This window comes from Canis lupus, chromosome 22, assembly GCF_048164855.1.
Source record: "Canis lupus baileyi chromosome 22, mCanLup2.hap1, whole genome shotgun sequence".
Lineage (NCBI taxonomy): Eukaryota > Metazoa > Chordata > Mammalia > Carnivora > Canidae > Canis > Canis lupus.
Genome location: NC_132859.1, coordinates 24,946,242 through 24,971,163, shown reverse-complemented (window position 1 = coordinate 24,971,163; position 24,922 = coordinate 24,946,242). Strand labels below are relative to the sequence as shown.

The window sequence follows — 24,922 nt, the reverse complement described above, 5'->3', positions numbered from 1 at the left end:
TGTAAGTCTTGTTAAAAATTTTTATCTGTTTTTTATTAAAAGAAAGCAATGCTAACTACATTTGTCATGACTGCCTCTATTTTCACTAATGCCTTTTGACAATCTGTAAAGTGTCTTTCTGACTCTGGGCCAGTGGTTTGTACTAATCCTCATACTTTTTTCACTCCATAGTTCCTCTCCCAATGGCCTGTCAGAGAGATTCATTAGCTGACCTCATGTTCCTAGTGGATGAGTCTGTTGGCACCAGACAAGATTTAAGGAACTTGCAGAATTTCCTGAGGAACATTACTGCCTCCATGGATATGAGGTACAACTGCACACGCCTTGGACTTATGAGTTATAGTGATGGAGCCAAGACGATTTCCCTTCTAAATTCAAGCACAAGCCAGTATGAATTTCAGGAGCAAATCCAGAAGCTTTCTTTCCAGGCTGGGAAATCCCATGCTGGGGCTGCCATTGAGAAGATGAGGCTAGAAGCCTTCTCAGAGTCAAGTGGCAGCAGAAGGGCACAAGGAGTGCCTCAGATCGCAGTCTTGGTCACTCACAGACCATCAACTGATGAGGTGCGTGATGCCGCACTACAACTTCGGCTGCAGGATGTGACTGTGTTTGCCATGAACATCCAAGGGGCTAATGACACCCAGTTAGAAGAAATAGTGTCTTACCCTCCGAGACAAATGGTTTCCATGCTCAAGTCCTATGCAGACTTAGAAGCTTACAGTAATAACTTCCAGAAAAAGCTTCAGAATGAAATTTGGTCTCAAATTTCTGTTCGTGCTGGGCAAATGGACCTTGACAGAACTGGTATGTTTAAAAAAATACTTTTCTTATTATAAAAGTAATTATGAATAATTATGTTTTGCCCTTCTTTTTGGATATTATCATCCTTGCACCTATATCTTTACACACAACCATGAGTATTTTTGCACTTTTTAATCTTTTCTATTATTTTTATCTTCCATCATTCTAGTGAAGATATCCTATTTAAGATGCCCTGTGAATCTGCTGTAGTTTTAATAAGCTCTTTTCAAAGATATATGCCAAGAGATACTTGACATGACTTTGTGTTTACCTAATTCTGAGAAAACTGCTGTCTTCACACATTTCCTTTGCAGATAAAATGTTTCTGAACAATTGGACCTGGAATTTGGCAGCACTCACATGGAAAAGAATTGTAATCTTCCAATGATATTAAAGGCTAATTTTAAACTCAGACCCATCAATTGAAGGTTTAAGAATGCATCCTGGGCCAGCCCTGGATTTCCTGTGGTGCATATACATTACACACAGCAGCAAGAAATAAGTCCTCTGTTACCTCCCGAGTGACATGTGGTGCAGTTCCTCAGAGTGGCAGCCACATTGGTCTAGTACCAACTATTAGGGCATAGGAGGGATATATACTGGGGTCTCTCTTAAAGAATTTGCAATGAGGTGACAAAAATGATTATTTTCATTATAGAAATTCTAAATGGGAAGTCATGGGACCAAGGCTAGGGGCAAGACCCACCCAAGGGGGATGGATAGCTGTTCTTCAGGAGGCCTCAGTAGGTGGTGGCTTCTTATTAATTCAGTGGCTCTCAAAAAATTGGTACCTGACTTAGGTTGGGTTCCTCAGAAGTAGATGCCAGAGAAGGATTCATGTGAAATTGAGATATTAGAAAATATACCCAGGGAAAACTAGAGATTGGTAGGAAGGTGAGGGTTGGGACCAGGAAGGGAAGGATGATAAGCCAAGTCCTATGGAGGTTCAATTACACAGGGCCATTCTAGAGACAGTGTAGGCTAAACCTTAGAATTGTCCCGGTCAGGGACAGTATAGCTTGAGAATTTATATTCTAGCACATGATAGAATGTAAATTTCCAGGCGCTTCCTCAAGGCCTAGGCAAAGAGCGTTCCAGCACCCTGAGTGTAGCCCACCCACAAATAGACATAGGTGCGAGCCCTCGGAGTGAGAGCACCGGGAGCCAGCATATACAGAAATGGTAAAGGGTTTGAGGGGGGTACAGGCTAAGCACCAACAGCATCTGCTGTAAACTTATCAGAGTTTCCTGGGGAGTTTATTACTAATTCATTGGCCCAGCCCCCCTACCCCCACCAAAACCTAATGAATCAGTCTCAGAGTACAGTCTAGGCACTTGCACTTTAGTAAGCTCCCCTATGAACTCCTGTTAGCAATGTTTGAGAACCTCTACCTTAGTGAGTTTGCCATGGTCTAGAGTGTGATGGCCAGCTTTGTAGTTTCAGAATGGTCAAACACAGAGAACCAATTTACATGGACTTAGTCATGGTATCTGCATCTGTCACAGAGTAGGTACCCAGTCTGAAAAGTCAGATTTCATTAAATCAAGGAGGGAATCACATTAATCAAACCAAGAGACTGATATATGGGAAAAGACTGACAATTATATTTATGATAAGAACTACCAGTACCCAGGCCTGGACCTTCACGTCCTCTGAGAAGTACATTATCTCCCTATAGGCATACCTACTGAGAAGCTAAATTGAAATCAAGAGATTGCTGGAGGTTGCAGAATCAGAGCAATGGAATAAGTTTTATGATTAAAATGTTTAGTAGCATTCAAGCAGGTAGATGACTCTATATTAAAGTCAAAATATCTATCTATCTCTCCAGATAGATAGAAAGATAGATAGTGAATTTATCTATAAATTCTATCTATCTAAATTTATCTATCTATAAAACTGTACAAGTGAGACCTTTGGGCCAGGAAACACATTCTTCTTCTTCAGCATTGTCCAATTGAACATTTTGTGGTGATGGCAATGTTTCATATTTACAATGTTGGATAGGATAGTCACTACCTACATGGGGCTGTTAATCACTTGGAATGTGTAGCTAGAGAAACTAAAGAGCTGATTTTTGAATTTTATTTAATTTTAAGTAGTTTAAGTTTACCTTTTAATAGCAATGTGTGACTGGTGACTAGTATATTAGTACAGCTCCAGGTAGGTTGAATGGGCATTGCCTTAGTTATCCACTGTGACTTACATTTTTTTCTCTCCTTCATTGCTGACCACCACTGTCTTTTTTCTGAAAAACACCCGATTCTTCTTCATTAGGTATATAAATCAATCCATTCTGGTGGCTATTACGTTTTGCTGGCTGGGGATTAATCCTGTCTTTTGCAGATAACTACTTATCTTTGCCCTAATATTTTATGTATTGATTTCATAGTTAAATTCTCAGGTCCAAACTTCCAGTATTTCTGATTTCTTAAGGACCAAGTCTCAAAAAAAAAAAAAAAAAAAGACCAAGTCTCCATAGCCTGAAGTAGTGCCAAGAGTTACAAATTGCCAAAAAGCTATCAAGAAAGAAAATATCACACAATGACTGAATTATCTTGTATTTTAAAGATTTTTTCACATATTCAACCAGATAATTGCACAAAAAAACTTAAATGTTAAAAGTATGTTCTTTCTCCTACCCAAATTCAGTGAGTCATTGATAGAGTTGTAAATAGACAATTAATAAAGTTAAAGCATGCTTTCAGAGACTCTATTCAACAAAGTAGGGGACATTGAGAGCTCTTTTTTTAAAAAAAATTTTTGTTGAAATCTTGTGATGTACCAGGTGTACTGGGTAGAAACAGAGAAGTAGGCAGTTTCTGCTCTCACAGGGCTGACACTTTGTGGCAGGATGTAGTCTGTGCTCATGAACAAATGAATAAGATAACTTCAAAAAGTATGGGTATAATAGAGAAAATAAGGTAATAGGAAAGGCAATGATTGAGTGCTTTGACTAGAGGGGAAGAGAGGGCCTTTTTGAAGAACTGGCATTTGAGTTGGCATATCCATGATGAGATAAGAAGGAACCAACTATGTGAATATTTAAGGGGCAGACTATTCCAGGAAGAGAGAAGGGTAATTGCAAAAGCCCTGTGGTACTTTCAAAGTACAGAAAGCAGCCTAGTGTGACTGGAGCACAATAAGATGAAGAATGACTGGGATCCCTGGGTGGCGCAGCGGTTTGGCGCCTGCCTTTGGCCCGGGACGTGATCCTGGAGACCCGGGATCGAATCCCACGTCGGGCTCCTGGTGCATGGAGCCTGCTTCTCCCTCTGCCTATGTCTCTGCCTCTCTTTCTCTCTCTGTGTGACTATCATAAATAAATAAAAAAATTTTTAAAAATCTCTCTCCTTTAAAAAAAAAGATTAAAAAAAAAGATGAAGAATTACTGAAAATAGGGTCCAAGAGGAGAACAAGGAGAAAGTTCAGTCCAATTTTTAAATTTTGGATTCTGAATGCAATGATAAACCACATAAGTAAAAAAAATAATTTGGTCTGGTTCTAGTTTTACATATGATGTTGTAGTTGCTCTGGGAAAAAGAAGTTATCAAAGAAGTAAGGGCAGTAGGTCATCTCCTCCATTCCATTTCTCAAGAAGTGATAAGCCATAAACTGTCTGAGAAGTCATGTGTCAATACAAGAAAAACAATTTAACTTACAGCCTGGAGACTTGGGAAACTGGTTCTTCCTTTTAATTAACTGGCTGTGTGACCTTAGACAAAGCACTGTGCACTACTCTGTTTCAATTCCCCCATCATGTTATTATGAATTTCAATAGAGAAAATGAGCGTGGACAGATTTGATGAAGCAGACCGACTCGGTGCAAATGATGAAGAGTTCTCATTCTCTAGAACCTTCATGGCCTCGTATTCCTCTACCCTCTTGCAAAGTTCTCTCCAGATTCTAATTAACAAAAAAATGCATTTTCCACTTTTTCTATTACAGGCTGTATAGATACAAAAGAAGCTGATATCTATTTCCTCATTGATGGCTCAACCAGCATAAATACAGAAGGGTTTGAGCAAATCAAGCAATTTATGTTGGCGGTGACAGGAATGTTCAGCATTGGCTCAGACAAAGTCCAAGCTGGAGCTGTGCAGTATTCAGATAAAATAAGAGTGGAATTTTATATCAATGCCAGTTCTAATGATATGGACTTAAGAAAGGCTATTTTGAACATTGAGCAACTCCAAGGAAATACTCATACTGGGAAAGCCCTGGATTTCATGCTGTCAATAATAAAGAAGGATAGGAAGCATAGGATAAGCGAGATTCCCTGTCACCTCATTGTGCTGACTGATGGGAAATCCCAAGATGAAGTGCTGAAGCCTGCTGAGAGATTAAGGGATGAACAAATCACCATTCATGCAGTTGGCATTGGGGAGGCTGATAAAATACAACTCCAACAAATTGCTGGGGAAGAAGAAAGGGTTAACTTTGGGCAGAACTTCGATTCTTTAAGAAACATTAAAAATGAAGTTGTTCACAGAATCTGCACTGAAAAAGGTAAGCAAACCAAAAAGGCTTTATTCTCCATACTTCATTAAGCTTCAGGCAGACTAATAGCTGGGCTGAGACAAGAAGTGATGTGACCAGTTGTTAACACTTTGTTAACTTTCTCTATCCACCAGAGGGGGATTCAGGCCCTTACTTTATTTATTTTCCCCCAAATACCCTTTTATTTCATCAGCAAACATCTCAAGAGTATAGCCTGAAGATAAGACTTATTTTTTAAAAACCCACAATACAATTGATCTACCCAAATATATTAACAGTAATTTTTTACATTAAGAAATATTACTGGGATGCCTGGGTGGCTCAGTGGTTGAGCGTCTGCCTTTGGTTCAGGGCGTGATCCCGGGGTCCTGGAATCGAGTCCCACATCGGGCTCCCTGCATGGAGCCTGCTTCTCCCTCTGCCTGTGTCTCTTCCTCTCTCTCTCTCTTTGTCTCTCATGAATAGGTAAATTTTTTAAAAAAGAGAAATATTACCATGGTTTTTCCCCCACTCAGTTTCCCTCTTTTCCTTATGGTCCCTTTCACTTTTTCTTATATTCCACATATGAGTGAAACCATGTGATAATTGTCTTTCTCTGATTAACTTATTTCACTCCACATAATACCCTCCAGTCCATTCATGTCACAGTAAATGGTAGGTATTTATCCTATCTGATGGCTGAGTAACATTCCATTGTGTGTATATATATATATATACACATATTGTATATATATATGTATATATATACAATATACATATATATGTACAATATACATATATATGTATATATGATATATATATATATAATCACATATTGTTTGTCCATTCATCTGTCAAAAGACATCGTAGCTCCTTCCACAGTTTCGCTATTGTGAACATTGCTGCTATGAACATTGGAGTGCAGGCGTCCCATCGTTTCACTACATCTGTATCTTTGAAGTAAATACCAGTAGTATAATTGCTGGGTCATTGGGTAGCTCTATTTTTAACTTCTTGAGGAACCTTCACACTGTTTTCCAGAGTCAACTCCTTACTTTAAACCAACTGGCAAGATGGGAAAATCCCTTGGTAGACAGATAACCATGAGGGCATGTTGAAAATCTAAAGTAGGAAGGTTGCTAGGAATATTGTGTCCTTGACAATGCCCACTGGTGGGGCATGTAAGAAACTCTATTCTGTGTGTTTGCATGTATGTGTGTATATGTGTATGCACACGCATTAATTGAAGCAGATGAGCTCAGCAGAAAGAAAATGGGCTCTGAGTATTCAATTCACTTTCCTACTTGACCTTCAAACTTCTGCATCTATAAAGCAAGGATAATGCCTACATCACAGAGTCCTTATAAGTTTAGCATAATAAACATCAACCATCCTTTCTCTATTATGAATGCATACATATATATCTGCACATATAACAATTACTTATTTTTATTTGTGACAAAAACACATATTTGCATTTTTGTTCCAACTAAAAATCACGTAACAAAAATTAGAAAGAACAATTTGCAAACTCCTGTACCTGATTGTGATTTCTCTTATTAGTAACAGTCACTTACTAATTGAAGATGATTTGTGTTGATTGCTAGTATTAGCACATGAAAATTTTGGGTGCTGAGAGAATTGTTAACTTATTGGTTAAGATAAAGGATGCAGGAGTCAATGTTCAAATCCCAGCTTAATTAGCTGTGGACCTTGAATAGAATATTTACTGTTTACCTGTCTCGAGCCCTGTGTTCAGGCCTATAGTGAAGCTTAAAAGTGATAATGCATGTGAAACACTTAAAATAATGCATGTGGGCACATAGTAACCGCTACATAAAAATGATCTGTTGTAGAAGTTGGCTAAGGTGGTCACTAATGAGAAAAATAAAATAATTTTCACTTATTTGAACTTAAAAATGTAGAAGTTTGGGGATTTTTGGAGTCACTAAAATCAAAAGAAAAACAGATAAGCAAATAAGTGGAGCTCACAGCAAAATCCTAAGTCACAATATTGTTCATTGTTCTCTCTGTTACAGACAGTAATAGAGTTGGGTCTTTAGAATGTTCTAGAAAGAGTACAAGAGTAAAAGTTCCCTAATGTTTCCTGTGGTTGGTGCAAAGAAAAGTAAAAGGGTTCCAGGAAACATAAAGTAGATTGCATCTCAGTCCTTTCAAAGGAGACAATCCTGAGCCAATGTGAGGAGGTGTAGCACATGTCTTGTTGCAGTGCAGGTGCATGAACACTGGCATCCCTGAAAGAGGAGACAGGCTACAGACAAGGGCAATGAAATAAGTCATAAGATGGCGAGCAGAGGCAGGAAAACTAAGGAACCAAAGCCTGAGGACCTAGAAAAACACTGACATGTAAAAGTGCCCCAATTTTTTAAAAAGATTTTATTTATTTATTCATGAGAGACACACAGAGAGAGAGGCAGAGACACAGGCAGAGGGAGAAGCAGGCTCCATGCAGGGAGCCCGACGTGGGACTCCATCCCAGGTCTCCAGGATCACACCCTGGGCTGTAGGCGGCACTAAACCACTGCGCCACCGGGGCTGCCCAGTACCCCAATTTTTAATATCGATTAACAGTGTTTATCAAAGCACTTTAATTACTCAAGAAAATAGTGCTATATAAAGATTGCTTAGAATTTTGTGTTTCTACATTATATATAAAACCCTAGAATATAAATCCTATGAGTGTAGGAAATTGATTGTTTTCTCTGATTCCTTTTTTGATCATCAGTGCATCTTTTAACACATAACCTGATACTTGGCATTTCATACGCCTCACGAATCATGAAGGAATTAGTTATGGATAAATGAATGATGCACGCATAAGTGAATATACACTTCACAAGTTGCATTTTCTCTGTAAAACTAATTGAATAACAATTCAGTGGATTTCTGACTCAGAGTGATAGTCAGCAGGCCTCTACTATACCAGCAGATAAAATTTTCAAATGCCAGATTTGCCAGATTTTTCAAACAGCAGATGCTTGAGTTAATTTTTGATATTTTCTGACTACTGCATTTGTTTCTGTGTTACCGCTTCTCTATATTCTGAAAATCGTGTCAACCCGATTCATTTCCTGTCTTTCTGACAACATGCAGGATGTGAAGACATGAAGGCCGACATCATGTTTCTGGTGGACAGTTCTGGCAGCATAGGACATGACAATTTTGGAAAAATGAAAACCTTCATGAAAAACCTATTAGCGAAGATTCAGATTGGTCCAGACAGCACTCAGATTGGTGTCGTTCAGTTCAGTGATATAAATCAGGAAGAATTCCAGCTTAATAAATATTTTACGCAAAATGAGACTTCTGATGCAATAGACAGGATGTCTCTCATCAACAGAGGCACTTTGACTGGAAGTGCACTAACCTTTGTAGGTCAATACTTCACCCCCACCAAGGGGGCCCGGACTAAGGTCAAAAAGTTTCTTATCCTCATCACGGATGGAGAAGCCCAAGATCCTGTGAGAGACCCTGCTAAAGCTCTTCGGGACAAAGGTGTGGTCATCTTCTCTGTGGGGGTGTACGGTGCCAACAGGACACAGCTGGAGGAGATCAGTGGGGATAGCAGCCTGGTCTTCCAAGTTGAGAACTTTGATGATCTAAAGACAGTAGAAAGCAAACTCGTTTTTCGTGTATGTGCTCTCCATGGTGAGTGACACTGTCATCCTTCAGGACTCCGGAATGTGAGCTCTTACAGGGTGAAGAGTGGGTTGTACCATGGGCTTGGACTCTATCTGGACTTTGGTATTAAGTTTTGGTCTTGTCTATCTGGTATTAAAACACCTGTGAGCTCTAGGGATATTCCAGTTTAACAATTTTGTCAGCCAGTTTGGCAACAAAGTAGTCCGGCTCTGGAGACATCCAATCTATTCCAACAAGTTCTCAGAATTTTCTGATGAGCTACTAAGTCTTTACTATCTGCATACCTAGATTTTTCATAGCCAATGTTTAATCCCAAATGGTTCCCCAGATTTTTTTCTTGCCTACCTGTAATCATTGTCAAGTAGTAAATAGCCAGAAATACAAATTTATCTTCCTCTTAGTTAATTCAAATCCAATATCCTAAGCATACTCTCAAAAAAATCCTCTTTATTTTAAAGATGTGGTGTGTATTTTAATTCCTTCACATTATTTTTCTTCACCTCCATCAGTGAGGTATTTTACATTTGTCTGTTCATGTATCTATCCCTTTGGAAAATTTTAATTTGTTACTTTTTAAAAATGATTGCTTGGGATCATCATTTTTATCTCACGCAAAATGTAGTGCTTTTCAAATTGTGTTGAGGAAATCTTCAGTTTGAGTCCATCAACTTTAATGGCCCTTGAATGAGAATTTGCTATAAATCCACATGTAAGACTAAAAGCACCTGTGCTTTTAAATCTACCACATGTCATTACCTGTGTTTTGGATACAACTGAGAGAACACACTGAAGTACTGATAAATTTGTTTTATGTTGTTCCCCTTGCAACATAGAGACCTTTCTTGGACTGTATCATTCAGAATTATGTGTGATAAATTTTTACAAAATTAACAAAATATCTTAGTGTAAGCTCTGAGTTTTAGACAGTGGCACTGCAATTTCTCTCATAACAGCTTAGTTAAAATGGCAATGATTCTCAAACTCTTGGTAATATTGAGACATTCTAAGATAGGCTGGCCTTAAGGCCACATCCCTACCTTTGAAATCCATGGAGCTCTTCCTGGTATTTCTTCATTTTGATAAGTGTAATGTTTGTGGAGGCCTTGTATATCACCTAAGGTGAAATTTCAGCTGATTCACACATCCGATTGACTCATAAACATCAAGTCATGTCATTGCCTCAGGTTTCTGGAGATATAGTCTAGGATCACCTGTAGCATCTTAGACTTGAGAATTTGAGACCTCGTTGCCAGAAATAAGGATTGGAGTTACCATGCACAGATAGAAAGTGGAGAAAGTGAAACACTGGAAGGCATGTGCTTTAGTTAGGGAAGAGAAAGAGGGGAGAGAAACCTCACACTTTGGAGACCTATCCAGAATGATCACTTGACTTCCAATGTGGAGGAGAGTTTGAGGCTGAGGGGAGGTGATAGGGCCTTAGCTGTCCCCCTCCTTGGGGGCTTGCTGGGTTCTAATTTAGGAGGTCAGGGAAGGAATACAAATGAATGCAGAGAGGCATGGTGCACATGGGAACGTTTGCCTACCAGAAGCTGAAAAGACAGCTGGAATGAGAGGTAGTAGGATAAAAATCCCAGTTAATATAGTGAACCTCTGAGTTCTTTAAGACAGCAGACCAACTTGACAAATACCAGTCATATCTCACTATTATAGTGATATTGAACTACCTTCTAATGTTTCCTTTTGATTAAAAGCCTGACTAGCAAAATGCATCATGTGTCTTAATGAGATGTAGCAGAACAGAGTGATGTGCCTTAAGAACATTGCAGAGTCATTGTTGAGTACAACACCTGGAGAATCCTGATCTGGGCAAGTTGTACATGACTGAGCCTCAGTTTCTTACTGTGGAAAATGGCAACAGCTACCTCTAACAAGTGAGATGCAGTGTCTGGCACATAGTAGGTTCAAGGCAAATGTTAGTTTGCTCCCCCTTCTCAGTTGTCTGTGTAGAATATGCTGCAGAAAGATCATGATGCCTGCTTTCTTCTTCTTTCAGATTGTAAAAATATTAAAGTGTTGGACATTGTGTTTGTGCTGGATCATTCAGGCAGCATAGGCACACAAGAACAAGAAAGCATGATGAACCTAACTATCCATTTGGTGAAGAAAGCAGATGTTGACAGCGACCGAGTTCGGGTTGGAGCTCTCAAATACTCGGACTATCCTGAGGTTCTTTTCTACCTTAGTGGAAATAAATCTGCAGTCATTGAGCATCTGAGGAGGCGCAGGTACACTAGCGGGCATACCTATACTGCCAGGGCTCTTGAGCACGCAAACATAATGTTCACAGAGGAATATGGCAGCCGCATCCAGCAAAATGTGAAGCAGATGCTGATCATCATCACCGATGGGGTGTCCCATGATCGAGATAACCTCAGTGACACAGCATTGAAATTAAGAAACAAAGGCATCAATATCTACGCAGTGGGTGTAGGACAGGCCAACCAACTTGAACTTGAGACTATGGCAGGGAATAAAAGCAATACTTTCCATGTAGATAATTTCAGTAACCTGAAAGACATTTACCTGCCTCTACAAGAAAAAATGTGTACCAATGCACATGAGCGTAAGTTGTGATTTTTAAGTTTCTGTGGGGGTAGCAACAGAAGGTTAAGCAAAAAATAAATTAAGTCTTGGTTTCCAATTACCTGGACGTCATGGGCTGAACATTGCTCTGCTCTGCCTATGTTTTCTTATCTCTTGCTCAATCAGGATCTGAAAGTTCCCTTCCCACCACAGTATGCACTGAAGAGCCTATGGAAGATTTCAGAAACATTCTTTGAATTCTTGCCACTATGTTGCCTTTTTTTTTTTTTTTTTTCTGGCCTAAAGGAATTCTACCTAGGATCATATTCACCTTATCCATATTACCCATTTCAGGGCCACTTGTGCCATTCCATTAATGATTTTAATGTGATCACTGAGCACCAGTTGCAGGCCAGACTCAGGTGGAGAATTGCATGGTTTGACAGACTTTTCTCTTCAAAGATCCAGGACTGTCTAATTGGAATTATAGATGTTCTCTAGGGCCATGGGAAGTTCAAGTAGACTAATGTGCTCTTCTGGATAAGGACCACCAATACAGATGGAAGAAGAGGGGAGTTCAATATGGAGTAATGGAGGTTGGCAGGTAGGAACAGAGAGGGAAGGGACCTAAGCTGATACCATGAGATACCACTGGGGTAGGATAGACTGGAAGCATCACACTTGAGGAAAGTGTAAGAGTTGCCACCTGAGCTCAAAGTGAGCAATGAATTCATCTTCTTGGTTTCAGATATTGGATGGTGGTTTTATCTTTTAAAAAAAAAATTGTGACTTTTCCCCATGTCTGTAGGACCTTCTCACTTCTACCCATTCTAGCCTGTCCCTGGACCCCCACTCTGAAATTTGATCTCCTTGCCTCTTTCCAGTCTATTCTGAACACTGAGTGATCTTCCTAACACACACTGGACTATGTCACTGCTCTGCTTACAGTTTACAATTTCTGAACTCCTGAGTTCCATCTAACCTTGCCCACATCTCCAACCTCATCTGTTGCCCCTCCTTACTTCACAATATCTCCTGTCAATCTGAAATACTTCTGCATTTTTGTATGCAGCATTCTATCCATCATGAACATGCCAGCCCATTTTCCCTCACTACGTCAAAATTGTCTGTCATTTTTCTGCCTGTGCCAATTTCCTGACCCAATACCCGACAGTTATCCCAGTTGTGTCTCCCCTCTCCTGCACCTTCTATTTCTCCTGGTGGTAGCACTGAACACATATTTGCTATTTCCTTATCTGTATCTGTCACAAGACTGTGACCTCCTTGGACAGGCACGGCCTCTTTTTTATCATAGGGTCCCCACCAAATCTAGTACATCACAAGGACTACAGTCTTTTCCTACAAAGGTAGAGTCTATTTTATTATCATCTCCCATGTCTACCTTTTGGAGGCAGACACTGAGGCAGAGTCTAGGATACAAGGTGTTTATTAGGGATCCATACCTGTGAAAGAAAGTGGGAAAGTAGGATAGGTGGAAGAAGTCACACAGTGATGCATGCTTGACAAAGCTCCAAACCTTGCAAAGAGCTTTGGAGCATGTATTGCCCATCAGTGCTGTCGACAGTAGACTAAAATGACTGGGTGGTCATATGCCCTTCCTACTTAGTCCCCAGACGTGGGCCGCCCCGAGAAGGGCATCAGCTTTTTTTTTTTTTTTTTTTTGGCATCGGCTTTTGCAAGACATCTCCCTGCAGTAAGGTTGACCCTGAAGGAGCTGACAGCCAGAGGCCCCCCATTGACCACACTCCCACAGCCGGGCAGCAAATCCTTCCTCAAAGGTCTATCTGAACAGCCCATCATAGTGTGACAATGGGCATTCTTTTGTCTCAAATGCCTTTAGTAACCACTTTAGTGATGCCCCTGTTCCAGCCATTGCATTTGATTGGAACTGAGTGTAGAAGATTATCCCTGGGTTATGAGGCTTTTCACATTGGATTTCAGGGAGATGACCCCTTGCCCTGTTTTACTAGCCATTAACACTTATCCCATTACATTTTAATATTTGGATTATGATATTTTAAAAAGCTGAAGTAGAAAAAAAGTACTGGATTTAAAGATAAAAAGAATGAGGCGGTTGAGGTACCCACGGTGGCACAGCAATTGTGTATTCTTAGTCAAGTTTCTTAACCTCTGAACTCCACTTCTGTATCTATAAAATTAGTTAATTCCTTATAACATGGTCATGAATATTAGCAGCAATTGTATGCCAAAAACATTTTTTAAAATGATAATTCTCAACACAAATGTAAAGTGGTAGCATTAATAGAAACAGGAATACTAGCCGTAGAATAAGAGTACCATTACCTTGACTTGGGTGAACCTTCCGATTTGGGTGTGTCGAAGGGATTTCTAGCCCTTGCAATTTACCTTTTAATGACCATGTTCAATCTATTCAAACTTCCTTCTTTAAGCAACTTTCAGTGTCTTTTCAAATGAATCACACAAAATTAAAATTTGAAACCAAGCTTATTATCTTTCTCCTTCCCATCATTTTTCCTTCTTGAAGGCCAATTGGTGATTCTCTCCTCTGCTAACTTATCTCAATTTGCTACTAAGGTGGGAATTTAGTAAAGCAGTTTAAGTACTCGAGGAAAGACAAAATTTAGAATAATTCATGAGGAAAATAATTGTCTCATTTTTTCCAATTGCAGCGTGTGACATTCAAGAAGCTGATGTGATTTTCTTTTGTGATGGCTCTGACATGGTATCCAATTCCGAGTTTGCTACCATGACAACTTTCGTGTCAGACTTAATTGATAATTTTAACATTCAGAATCAGAGAATAAAAATTGGGTTGGCTCAATTTGGGAGTCGCTTCCAAAAAATTATCGAGTTGAAAAACTCTCTGACTATACAGGAATTGAAGACTCAAATTCAAACGATCACCAAGAGCAAAGGGTTTCCACGAATCGATCTGGCCCTTAAAGAAGTGAAAGCTATGTTTGATTCATCTTCTGGTGGGAGAAGAAATGCTGGTGTCCCTCAAACTTTGGTTGTTCTCACATCCGGGGATCCCTACTATGATGTGGCGAATGAAGTGAAGATCTTGAGAAACCTCGGAATTTGTGTCCTGGTTTGGGGCATAGGAAATGTTCATAAGGAGCAATTTCTGCCGATAACAGGCAATTCTGAAAAAATAATCACTCTCCATAACTTTAATAAATTAAACAATGTGGATGTGAAAAAAAGAATGGTCCGTGAAATCTGCCAGAGCTGTGGGAAAACGAGTACGTACTCCCCTTGCTCTTGTTTTTAATTGAATCGTCACCTTCCTGGGGCTTCATTTCCCAAGGTGTTCCCGGGACTAGTTCTAGCTGAACATATTTTTCGAATAGTGTGCAATGAGAATAGACCTTTCCTCTGTTTCCAGGAAGCTTGGGATCACTCAGCCTCCCTGAGAGATGAGGAAAAAGGTGCAGAGGCTGGAGCAGGCCCTGGGTTGTGTTCTCTGCTCCCCTCACTGCAAGCCTCTGTTTGTGCCCCTCTTAGCACCGAAAGTCAGTCTCCTATTTCTTCCCTTTGGACTTGTGGAAGTCCTAGAACAATGCCTTGCATCCAGTGGGAAGTAGGTAAAACAGACCTGTGCTGGTTGACAGCTTTACTATTTTAACTTTGTTAAACCATCTTGTAAGGGATTTGGTGTTCTTGTGTGTGTCTCTGTGTGTATGTCCACATGAGCCTATGTGTGTGCATGTTTTCTTCTTCTTTTAATGATAGCCTTTGTATAATCATATAATGATTTGAATTGTCCTTAGTGATTATTTAATTCTCAGAGGTCACATACACAAATGGCTGCAAAGGCCAAGAGGGCAATGTAAATGAGTCAAGAGGGCAGGGAGGGAAGGAAATGAATGAACAGCAATGACCCATCTAATGGGGAGGTCACTGTTCACTCCAGCTGAGAGTCACCATGTAGGACTCAGGTTCCGTACATTTGGGCTGGGAGTTGGGAGGATAGCACCTCAGGAAGCAGCAAATGGTAACATTTTGTGAAATTTGTACAACATGCAGAAATTGCTCTGCTTGCTTCTGTTTCTAGGGTTACAACTGAAGCCACTTCGTTCACAAAATGGGTTGGCCTTTCCAAGCTCTCCAAGCTTTCCATTCTCTATGCCCCATTTGGGGTGCTCCTCTGGAAGCAGATTACAGTGGTGGAAAGGGCCCTGGCACTGAAATCCGAAAGCCAAAGTTCTTTCTCTGGTTCAGTGGCAGCAACCTGCGTGAATCACTATTTCCTCATATGTAAAATGAGCAACTGGGCAGGGTCCGAAGTGACCAAATGGCCACTTGCAGCTAAATTGTGTTTGTCCTGTGCAGTGTTGACAACTTGCTGAAATTAGTTGACAGCTTTTACAAACTGAAGATTTCACATGAAAAGTGGGGATCTTAGGGTTCCCTTGGAAAAATAAGGCAATCTGACAACCCTGGGCCCCTTTTCCCACATGGCTACTCTCAGCTGGTATTGAGCCTTGAACAGATGGGCCACTGTTCTCCATTTACTATCTTTGCTCCCTGCCCATCTAACTCATTTACATCATCCTCCTGGCTTTTGTAGCCCTTTGAGTTTGTGACCTCTGAATTAAACAATCTCTACGGACATTTCAAATACCATTAAAAAAAGAAATGGACTGTGTGTTTGCACACACACATACAGCCAGCCTTTGAAAATGAGGCTAAACCATGATTGGAACTGCAAATACCTAAAGGAACTTGAAATATTTAAAAGAGGAGAGAGGAAATACCTGTGTCAGTCAAACAGCCAATATCTTCCTTCTGTAGAGACCCTCCAGCCCTGGGTCATGCCATGACTGCTCTCCTGCTCTTCCTTGCTTCTGTCTACTCATTAATCTGGCCTCATTTCCCTTGGTCTCCAGATTGCTTTATGGACATAGTGGTCGGGTTTGACATTTCCACTCACTTGCCGGGGCAGCCGTTGTTCCATGACCACCCCCGGCTGAGATCTTACCTCCCAGACATCTTAGAGGACATCACTTCCATCAGGAGGGTAAGCTGCGGGGCAGGCACAGAGGTACAGGTGAATGTGGCCTTCAAGGTGAACAATGACCAAGAATTCCCTGCCAAGTTCCAAATCTACCAGAGAGCAATGTTTGACAGCCTGCTGCAAGTCACCGTTGATGGGCCAACTCATCTGAATGCACAGTTCTTGCTGTCACTGTGGGATACATTTGAGGCTAAATCCAAATCCCAAGGACAGGTATGTCACTTTCAATCTCCTATCACCATGTTCTTTCATTTGTTCCTTCCTCCCCAGATATATATATTTCATTTTCACATCATCCCATTCTCTGCTTTCCTCTTCCTCTAGGTGCTACTCATCTTTTCAGATGGTCTTGGGGGTGAAAGTGAGATAATGCTTGAAAATCAATCAGACAGGCTCAGAAAAGCAGGTAATGAGTTGCAAATTTAAGTGGTGAAACATAGAACATGCTGAATGAGCCCCTTCTTACTCAGGTGCTGTATATCTTGGGATCTGTCTGGCCACTGGTAGCAGATGCTGTTGGTGCCTCCCTGAATCCCCTTGCCCAGCCTGCATGCTCATCCCCCAAATGTTGCAAATGCCATGGCCAAGTGCTTACACCTGTGACCTTCTACATGTGTCCTTGACTGACCTGAATAATTACCTTGGAGTGGGGGTGGGTTGTATCATATCTCACCTGGAAGTGGAAGAGGGACAATTGATATAGGAATAAAAATTCTAGCACCCTTGCCTCAAGTGGGTCAACTCTGACACAGTTTACACTCCAGAGACCTACCGAGGTGAAGTCTTTACTGAGACACATCCTTGCTTACAACTTCCCCTCCCTTTCTGCCACCTCTCTCTCCCTCCATAAACCATATACACACAATTTCCTCTCTTTGATTCTGCTTCCAGGGCTCCTTCCTGACTGAGGACACTCCATACTGTTTCTGATTATCCATGTGAAAGACAGCCACATGTATACTTCTTAGTATACAACCTCTCTCCATGTCATAGTTTCAGACTGTGCTGGAACCTAAATGCACAAGTTGAGAGTCTTATGCAGTGACATGAAGGTCCACTGATTGTCAGATGGGATACATTGTTTGAGACTTCCTGGGTTTAGACCCACATGTACTTCTGGGGTTTAGCTCCCATGAGCAACCTCCCTAGAGACCACAAAATTTCCTGTTTGATTGCTGCGTTGTGTCACCCTCCTTTGCCACTGTTCCCACATCATGTTCCTTGTACAGCCTCTGGCACTTTACAGGGTCTGGCTCCCACTCCCCACTGTAACCTTCCCTCATTTCCCACACTCAGCGTCCCAGGCACACAGAGCTATCCCCTTCTTCCTGTAGTGCACCTCACGCCTCAGTCCCCCAGTCCCAGCATATACTTTTTCTTCTGCCTAGAGCAATTCCCATCTCCAGCTCCTCCCCAGTTCCTCTCCATCTTCTGTCTCTGGTTCTCTGCCTTGACCAGCTTCCATTCATCCTTCAGGATCAGCTTAGACATCAGGTCTTCACAGAAACCTTCCATGACTTTCTAAGGCTAAGTTAGGAGCTTCTCCTCTAGGCTTTCAGAGCACCCTGCCATTCCCTCTCAGGATATTTACCACTTCTCAGAACAACCATCTGATTCCTGTCCACCTTTTCCATTGACTGTACTTCTGTGAAGGGACGGGTCTTATTCATCTTGTGTCCTTGGTACAATGATTGATACATAATTAGCTCCTCATAAGCAAAGATTTGTTTAATGAAGGAATAGAGAGTAAATGGACTAATGAATGAATTAATGAGTGAGTGGATGAATGAATAAATGGAGTCCTGGCTATGGCTACCCTGGGTTTTCCTCAGGCTTTCAGGACCTGCACCCCAGGAGTATTTGGCCATGGAGATGACTTTGAGAACTATTATTAATTTACATTCAGAAAAACTGCAAATATCAATAATGCCCTTTCCTAGAAATTCCTTTCAAGTGCCCAAGAATTGCATCAAAACTTGGTGGTGAGGCATTAAACATAGTTTTCTGTTAGTATTTGTACACAGTTGCCCTGGAATACTTTTTCCTGGGGGTTTTCCTGCTGAAGCCTGAACAAGCAGACAAGGCTGTTGGGTTCTTCATATATCAAAGGTCTTGCTTCTTCTTATGTTTCCTTTTCCCCTTTATGATTCTGCAAACACCATTCACTGAGTAGCAATATGATGGGCTTTTCTTCTTTGGTTTTGAATCTGTTACATTTCCTGACTAGGACTTGATGCTCTGCTGGTGGTGTCCCTAAACACGACTGCCCATGATGAGTTTTCCAGCTTTGAATTTGGAAAGGGATTTGATTACAGGACTCACTTGACCATTGGCATGAGAGAGCTGGGCAAGAAGCTATCACAGTACCTGGTGAGTTGTAGAGCAGAAATGCAGCTAAAAGGCCATCAGAATGAAATTGGAATTTTGATCATTATTTCCATAGACTGCCTTGCTTGCCCCACTAAATGAAGTGCATGATCTTTAGCAGATGAAAAAGTGTGAAAGACCAGAGCAGGGTATTTTTGTTTTTGTGTATCCTTCCCTCCTTTATCATCCTACCAAATGAATGCATGGGAAACTGAAAAAAACAACCATCCCCTAGTCAAATAGAAAAGCTCCCAGCGGATTTACCCCAAAGATACAGATGCAGTGAAATGCCGGGACACCTGCACCCCAATGTTTATAGCAGCAATGTCCACAATAGTCAAATGTGGAAGGAGCCTCAGTGTCCATCGAAAGATGAATGGATAAAGAAGATGTGGTCTATGTATACAATGGAATATTACTCAGCCATTAGAAACAACAAATACCCACCATTTTCTTCGACGTGGATGGAACTGGAGGGTATTATGCCGAGTGAAAAAAGTCAATCGGAGAAGGACAAACATTATATGGTCTCATTCATTTGGGGAATATAAAAAATAGTGACAGGGAATAAAGGGGAAAGGAGAAAAATGAGTGGGAAATATCAGAAAGGGAGACAGAACATGAGAGACTCCTAACTCTGGGAAATGAACTAGGGGTGGTGGAAAGGGAGGTGGGTGGGGGGTGGGGGTGACTGGGTGACGGGCACTGAGGGGGGCACTTGATGGGATGAGCACTGGGTGTTATTCTATATGTTGGCAGATTGAACACCAATAAAAAATAAATTTATAAAAAAAATTTATACAGTAAAAAAAAAAAAAAGGAAAAGAAAAAAGAAAATCTCCCAGCAGATGATACTGCAGAAATCCCCAGAAAACAGGAGTCTGTTAGTGAAGAGTCAACCATTCTTGCGCAAACTTGGCCTATGATTAACTGTGTGGCAGGTGCCCTTTTTATAGAGAGGTCATTTCCTGGGAGAGGGTAGACTGTATCCCAATTGCTAGTCCCTGGCTTCAGTAGTGAGTCAAAAAGCACCTCTGATTCTCTGCAGCCCCTCCTTCAAGGACAGAGGATGGTCTTGTAGGTGGTGCATTATGATCTGTACAAAAACAGTTCTCATGCCATGAAGTTCCTGACAATTGTTGCTCACTCAAGTTTGCTTTTTCCAGGGAAACATTGCAGAGAAGACTTGCTGCTGCACATTTTGCAAGTGTTCAGGGGCTCCAGGTCTTTATGGGTCCCGAGGACTACGAGCCATGAAGGTGCCATTCAGTTGTGAAACTATTTTACCCAATGTTCCTTGATTTGGGTATGGGACTTAGGCCACAAGGTGGACTCTGCAGCCTTTACTCAATGCTAGTGTGATTGCTTTGGACATTTATTTCATGTGACTTCTGTGGTGTAGGAGCCAGTTCAGAAGGGCTCACTTTTGATACTGCTCTTAAGAATAACTCCCATTTTTCTTACCTATCCTTTGTGATGTTGCTCCTTGGCTTTGCAATTTATACTTTCACACCTGCTTTAAACAGTTTGAAGGGTGCAGGCGGTATTAGAAATAATGGAGAAGATTGTACTTCATCAGCAATGAGTGAAATTGAACTGCAAAAAAAGCAAAGCATTGTAGATTAATAGCCCTTTAAAAAATGAATTCTAGAAGTCCAATTACACAATTATATAATAATTTTATTACACAAATAAATAAATGTCAGTGTCTTCATTAATGGAATACTCTAAGATGATGAAGATGAATGAGCTACAGATACATATGACAACATGAATAAGTTTACAAACACAGTAATGGCCAAAAAATAAAAAGCAAAATGCAGAAGAATACATACAATATGATTCCACTTATAAAAAGTTTGAAAGCAGGCAAAACTAATCTGTCATATCTAGGGATGAATAATTCAGTAGTGAAGTATTAAAAAAGGCAAAAATGTATTGTCATGAAAGCCAGGGGTGTGCTCCCTGGGGTGGGGGTGGGGGGAGTGTTTCAGCATTGGGATGGAGGCTGCGTCTGGGGCTAGTGATGTCCTGCCTGGCTGGTGGTTCCGTGGATGTTCACTTTACAATAATTAAGCTGTGCCTTTATATTTTATTTACTTTTATGCACTTTTTAAAAGAGTTTTAGACATCATAATAAAAGGAGTATTTTTTTAAGAGAGCAAATATAATACTTGCTCATGAGTCCCACATTGTCCATCCTTGTGGGTATGTGATCTGGCCTGTTTACTGAGTTTGATGCTTTGTTCAGCAGTTTCCTCTCTCATCGCTTTGCTTTGGTCAGTTTCAGAGTTACAATCCAAGAGTACAGCCCCCAGGTGTACTGAGCAGACAGTCAGGACCCGTGTTACATGGTGAGGAAAGCAAACCTCTGATTAAATCTTTAGCACAAATAAGCCACGAGGCAGTTAAACCACACTGGGCAGAGGGAGAGATGATCACAATTTATATATAAGTAATCTCGTTATTGAGAGAAGTGCTTCTTCTTCCCTGAGCTCTCAGAAAAGTAAAAGGAAATAAAATTATCTTTTTGGAAATGTGATGGATTTGCCTTCTAGAAGAGTTGTGGTGACAACAGTTGCCTACCCACAGCCCCTTAGGCATGGGACTGGCCTGGATGCCCTGAGCTGCAAAGTGGGCTCCATAGGTCAGATTCCTGTAGGAGTCAGAGGTTGTCAGACTCTCCCCAGACCTATAGCCACCCCTGCAGACACTGTGACCAAGTTGAAGAGAGGGGCATGTCTACAATGGCTCATGATTTCACAAGTTCAAATAGAAGGAAGCTGCCTAAAATGTATTTTCTCTCTTTCCGCCAGGGTTCTCCGGGCTTGAAAGGTACCAGAGGACACCGGGGAGAAGATGGAGACCCCGTAAGTTTTTCTGATCCTCCCTTACCACCCCCCACTCCCCAACCCCCCGCCCCACGCACCAAACAGAAGCAATGATTTCCTTTTGCATGGACAGCTTTATCCTCCCACAGAAAGGGTTATGTTTATATGGAGGTTTTGGGTGGCTTTGCAGGACTGGGTTGCTCTCTACCCCCCCCCCCCTTTTTGTCTGGATTATGAGCACTCACCAAATCTACTTTTGAGGGGAGGAGGGAGCAGGCTTACATACATGTTGCCTGGCATGTTTTTATCAGTGGGGCATGCTCCTGTCTCCCCTATACAGGGCGAAGTAGGGCTCTCTGTGAGGGGCTGTCTTGGGATCCAGAGCTCAGTGCTTAGTACATGGAAAGGCACAGCTTCATGGTTCCATGAAACACAGAGGTCTTCTCATCTCAATCTTTGACCCTAAAACCAGAACTCTCACTTGGTTCATCAATCAAATTATGAGAATAGATTTGAAGGAATTGAAACACTTGAGTGGGATGAGGAAAATTCAGGAAGCATCCAGCCTGCATCTCCAACCCCTTAGAATCAAGCTAGCTCTTCGCCTGGGCAGGTATGATTAAAAGCACAGGCTCTCGAGTCAGCCAAGGGCTGACCTAGACAAGAAACCTTAGTAAGACACTTAACTTCTTGACCCTCAGTCTTCTGATCCATAAACCGATATATTCCTCTAAGACTCTAGTGCTGATCTGCTTTACAAAATGACCACTATGGGGAATACTCACCCACTCACCATGGGTCTGTAGAGGGGTCTTAGAGCTCACCCAGGCAGCATGGAGGGCTTCAAGTGTGGGTATCTGGCCATGAGCATGCATCTGGCAGACAGTCCAGTCAACGGGAAGCCATGATGTATTGGTACCTCTCAGTGACCTATGGCCACAAGGGAGGCCTCCTGCTTTCCCGGGAATAATCTTCAGAATAAAGAAAGCAAAGCAAGAGGAAGGAAAAATCCCTTTCCCCCTCAGTTACCAGGAAGGAAAGAATCAAGCCCATTGCTAAATAATTATTTATCCAAACAACAAACCATGAGCACCCACTTTGCTTCCAGATCTGATTGTACCAGGCACAAGGGACATAATTGGGTAGAGAGAGAGAGTTGGGGGTTCCTGCCCTCAAGGAGGACCATATTGCTTTTCTCTTGAAATTCATTTTATTCTAGCATTTACCTGTGTTTAAATATTTCCTGGGAGAAAAAGGATTGATGGGAGGTGTACACATCATTGACCTTGAGCGCTCTTCTCCCAGTGGCTGGTCTGATTTGGGGGCTTTTTCACCTGGTGGTCCTTTCCATGATCACTAGCACTTCCTATCTTCGAGTTCTTATAGCAGTAGCCCAGCCCATCAACTGCTTCTACTTAGCTCCAGTCCCCTGGGACCAGCTTGCTTCAGTACCATCAGCACTAATGACTTTTCCAGGGCAGCACTGGCTCCCTGGGCACAACGTCAGCGCCAACATGTATTACTGGAGTGTTTGAAAGGTGGCTGGCAGGTGAAGCGACTTCCAAACCTTTGGCTGTGCTGATGAGGACCGGGAAGCACCTGGGCTCATCCTGCACTCCTGTGTCATCTTGGGTCTGTAAGGAAGCCCCGAAGGGCAACAGGGAAGATGTTAGCATAGAGGGGAAAACCAGAGTTAAAGGAAAGCATTTGGGGAAGGATTTGCTTTGTGTGAAGCCCAGAGTGCTCCTGTGCTCTAGCTTTACTCTTAAAAAATAAACTGCTGGTGACTTCTGGCAAAAGAGTCACTTTGGATATCTGTCTGGGTGCCTTTTTTTAGGGAAGACGAGGAGATATTGGACCCACAGGAGATAGCGGGACTGCAGGATGTCCAGGAGAGCAGGGTCAAAAAGTAAGTCTCTGCTAGAAATGTGATTTTTAATTCCCTACAACATGATCTGCTTTTCTCCTCCTTCCTTCCCTCCTTTTCTCTCTTCCATCCCCAGCCTCCCTTTGTCTTTCTCCAATTACATGTCAGTGTCTTCTCCTGCGGACTAATTCTGCTTCTTAGACATCTCAATGAGTTTGGAGCATTCATTCAATCCCACCTATCACTTCTTTGTGGTTGGAGAGCCAGAAGCACCTCTTTAGGGAGGCAGCTGCTTCCTGCTCCAACACTCCGTGAGTCTACCTGCTGTCTGTCTTTGATGTGTCAGTGAGAGACATTTGATCTTTTACAGGGAGCCAAAGGATTTTCTGGAAGTAAGGTACTGTAGTGTCTTCTCAGTCCAATTTGATTTCCTGATGGAATTAGTTTCCCAGTAAGCGTGTGGCAGAGACCTCCTCTGACCTGACTGCACTCCTTATTGTCCCTCAGGGAGAACATGGAGAGGATGGGATTGATGGACTGGTTGGGGAAGAGGTAAGCCATCTTTAAGGCACTATAACATGGTCACGAGGTTGATGTACTTCTCTTTAAATGGGAATTTTGTTTTCCTTGACTTCTTTTAGGGCATTCATGGATTTCCTGGGGCAAAGGGAGAAAAAGGTGATCCAGGATCTCAGGTAACACTTTCAGTATATCAAAGAAGGAGAATTTGGTAAAGAGACAGTCTTAACTGCTGTAAGCCAGTGCTCAGTACGGAAAACAGTGACAGCTGACTTGACCACACGAAGAAGTCCTGTTACTACTGAATAGATGCCACATTCTCACTTGGGAATTTTCAAGAATTCCAGTGAGAGGGAGTCAAGGCATGCAAGGTTCTTCCATGGGCATGTTCCTCAGAAGTCTGAAAGTGAATGTTTTGCTTCCATGTTCTCTTTATTGCATCAGAGGGGGAAAACATAAAAAGCAAAAGAAAAATATAAAATTATTTTGGTGACTTTGGTGTAGCAAATGACAGTGAAACATTTTTTACCTTAAATTCATTTCAATACTTATTAATATGTACCTACTTGGCTCCAAGCAACTATGCTTTTATGTTCTGATCCGTTTATTTATTCAATATATTTTAATGCCTGGCATGTGCCAACCACTGAGTTATGTACTGAAGCTTGAGAAATGAACCACACTGTCCTTGTCCTCAAGGATCCCCAGACATAGAAAGACAGACATATTAATGACAGCTAATGATAGTGCAGTACATGATTGAAGCCATGTTGTAGGCAACTACATGAGAGCCCAGAGAAGGGTACCTAACTCAGCAAGGTGGAGAG

General features: G+C 41.5%; 1 protein-coding gene and 1 long non-coding RNA gene across 7 annotated transcripts in view; one reads left to right on the top strand and one right to left on the bottom strand.

The window, feature by feature from the left end:
• COL6A5 (collagen type VI alpha 5 chain) overlaps positions 1-24,922 on the top strand; it is a 129,710-nt gene that overhangs the window by 46,987 nt on the left and 57,801 nt on the right. Inside the window, exons 4-17 of the mRNA XM_072792814.1 lie at positions 172-804; positions 4,751-5,311; positions 8,396-8,950; positions 10,959-11,528; positions 14,161-14,736; positions 16,384-16,724; positions 16,836-16,917; positions 18,739-18,881; positions 20,045-20,137; positions 21,695-21,748; positions 23,547-23,618; positions 23,947-23,973; positions 24,084-24,128; positions 24,218-24,271. Of these exons, the coding sequence (XP_072648915.1) occupies positions 172-804; positions 4,751-5,311; positions 8,396-8,950; positions 10,959-11,528; positions 14,161-14,736; positions 16,384-16,724; positions 16,836-16,917; positions 18,739-18,881; positions 20,045-20,137; positions 21,695-21,748; positions 23,547-23,618; positions 23,947-23,973; positions 24,084-24,128; positions 24,218-24,271 (3,806 nt within the window). The remainder of the gene's footprint in view (positions 1-171; positions 805-4,750; positions 5,312-8,395; positions 8,951-10,958; positions 11,529-14,160; positions 14,737-16,383; positions 16,725-16,835; positions 16,918-18,738; positions 18,882-20,044; positions 20,138-21,694; positions 21,749-23,546; positions 23,619-23,946; positions 23,974-24,083; positions 24,129-24,217; positions 24,272-24,922) is intronic.
• Positions 1-24,922, bottom strand: part of LOC140614041 (uncharacterized) — a 49,934-nt gene that overhangs the window by 20,746 nt on the left and 4,266 nt on the right. For 3 of the 6 annotated variants that reach the window (XR_012014932.1, XR_012014936.1, XR_012014937.1), the window contains exons 2-8: positions 22,936-24,525; positions 22,495-22,680; positions 20,343-20,474; positions 16,476-16,519; positions 16,252-16,387; positions 12,891-12,951; positions 11,611-11,716 (exon numbers count right to left, since the gene is read on the bottom strand). This is a non-coding gene — a long non-coding RNA (uncharacterized lncRNA). The remainder of the gene's footprint in view (positions 1-11,610; positions 11,717-12,890; positions 12,952-16,251; positions 16,388-16,475; positions 16,520-20,342; positions 20,475-22,494; positions 22,681-22,935; positions 24,526-24,922) is intronic. The other 3 variants (XR_012014933.1, XR_012014935.1, XR_012014934.1) reach the window with 3 other exon arrangements.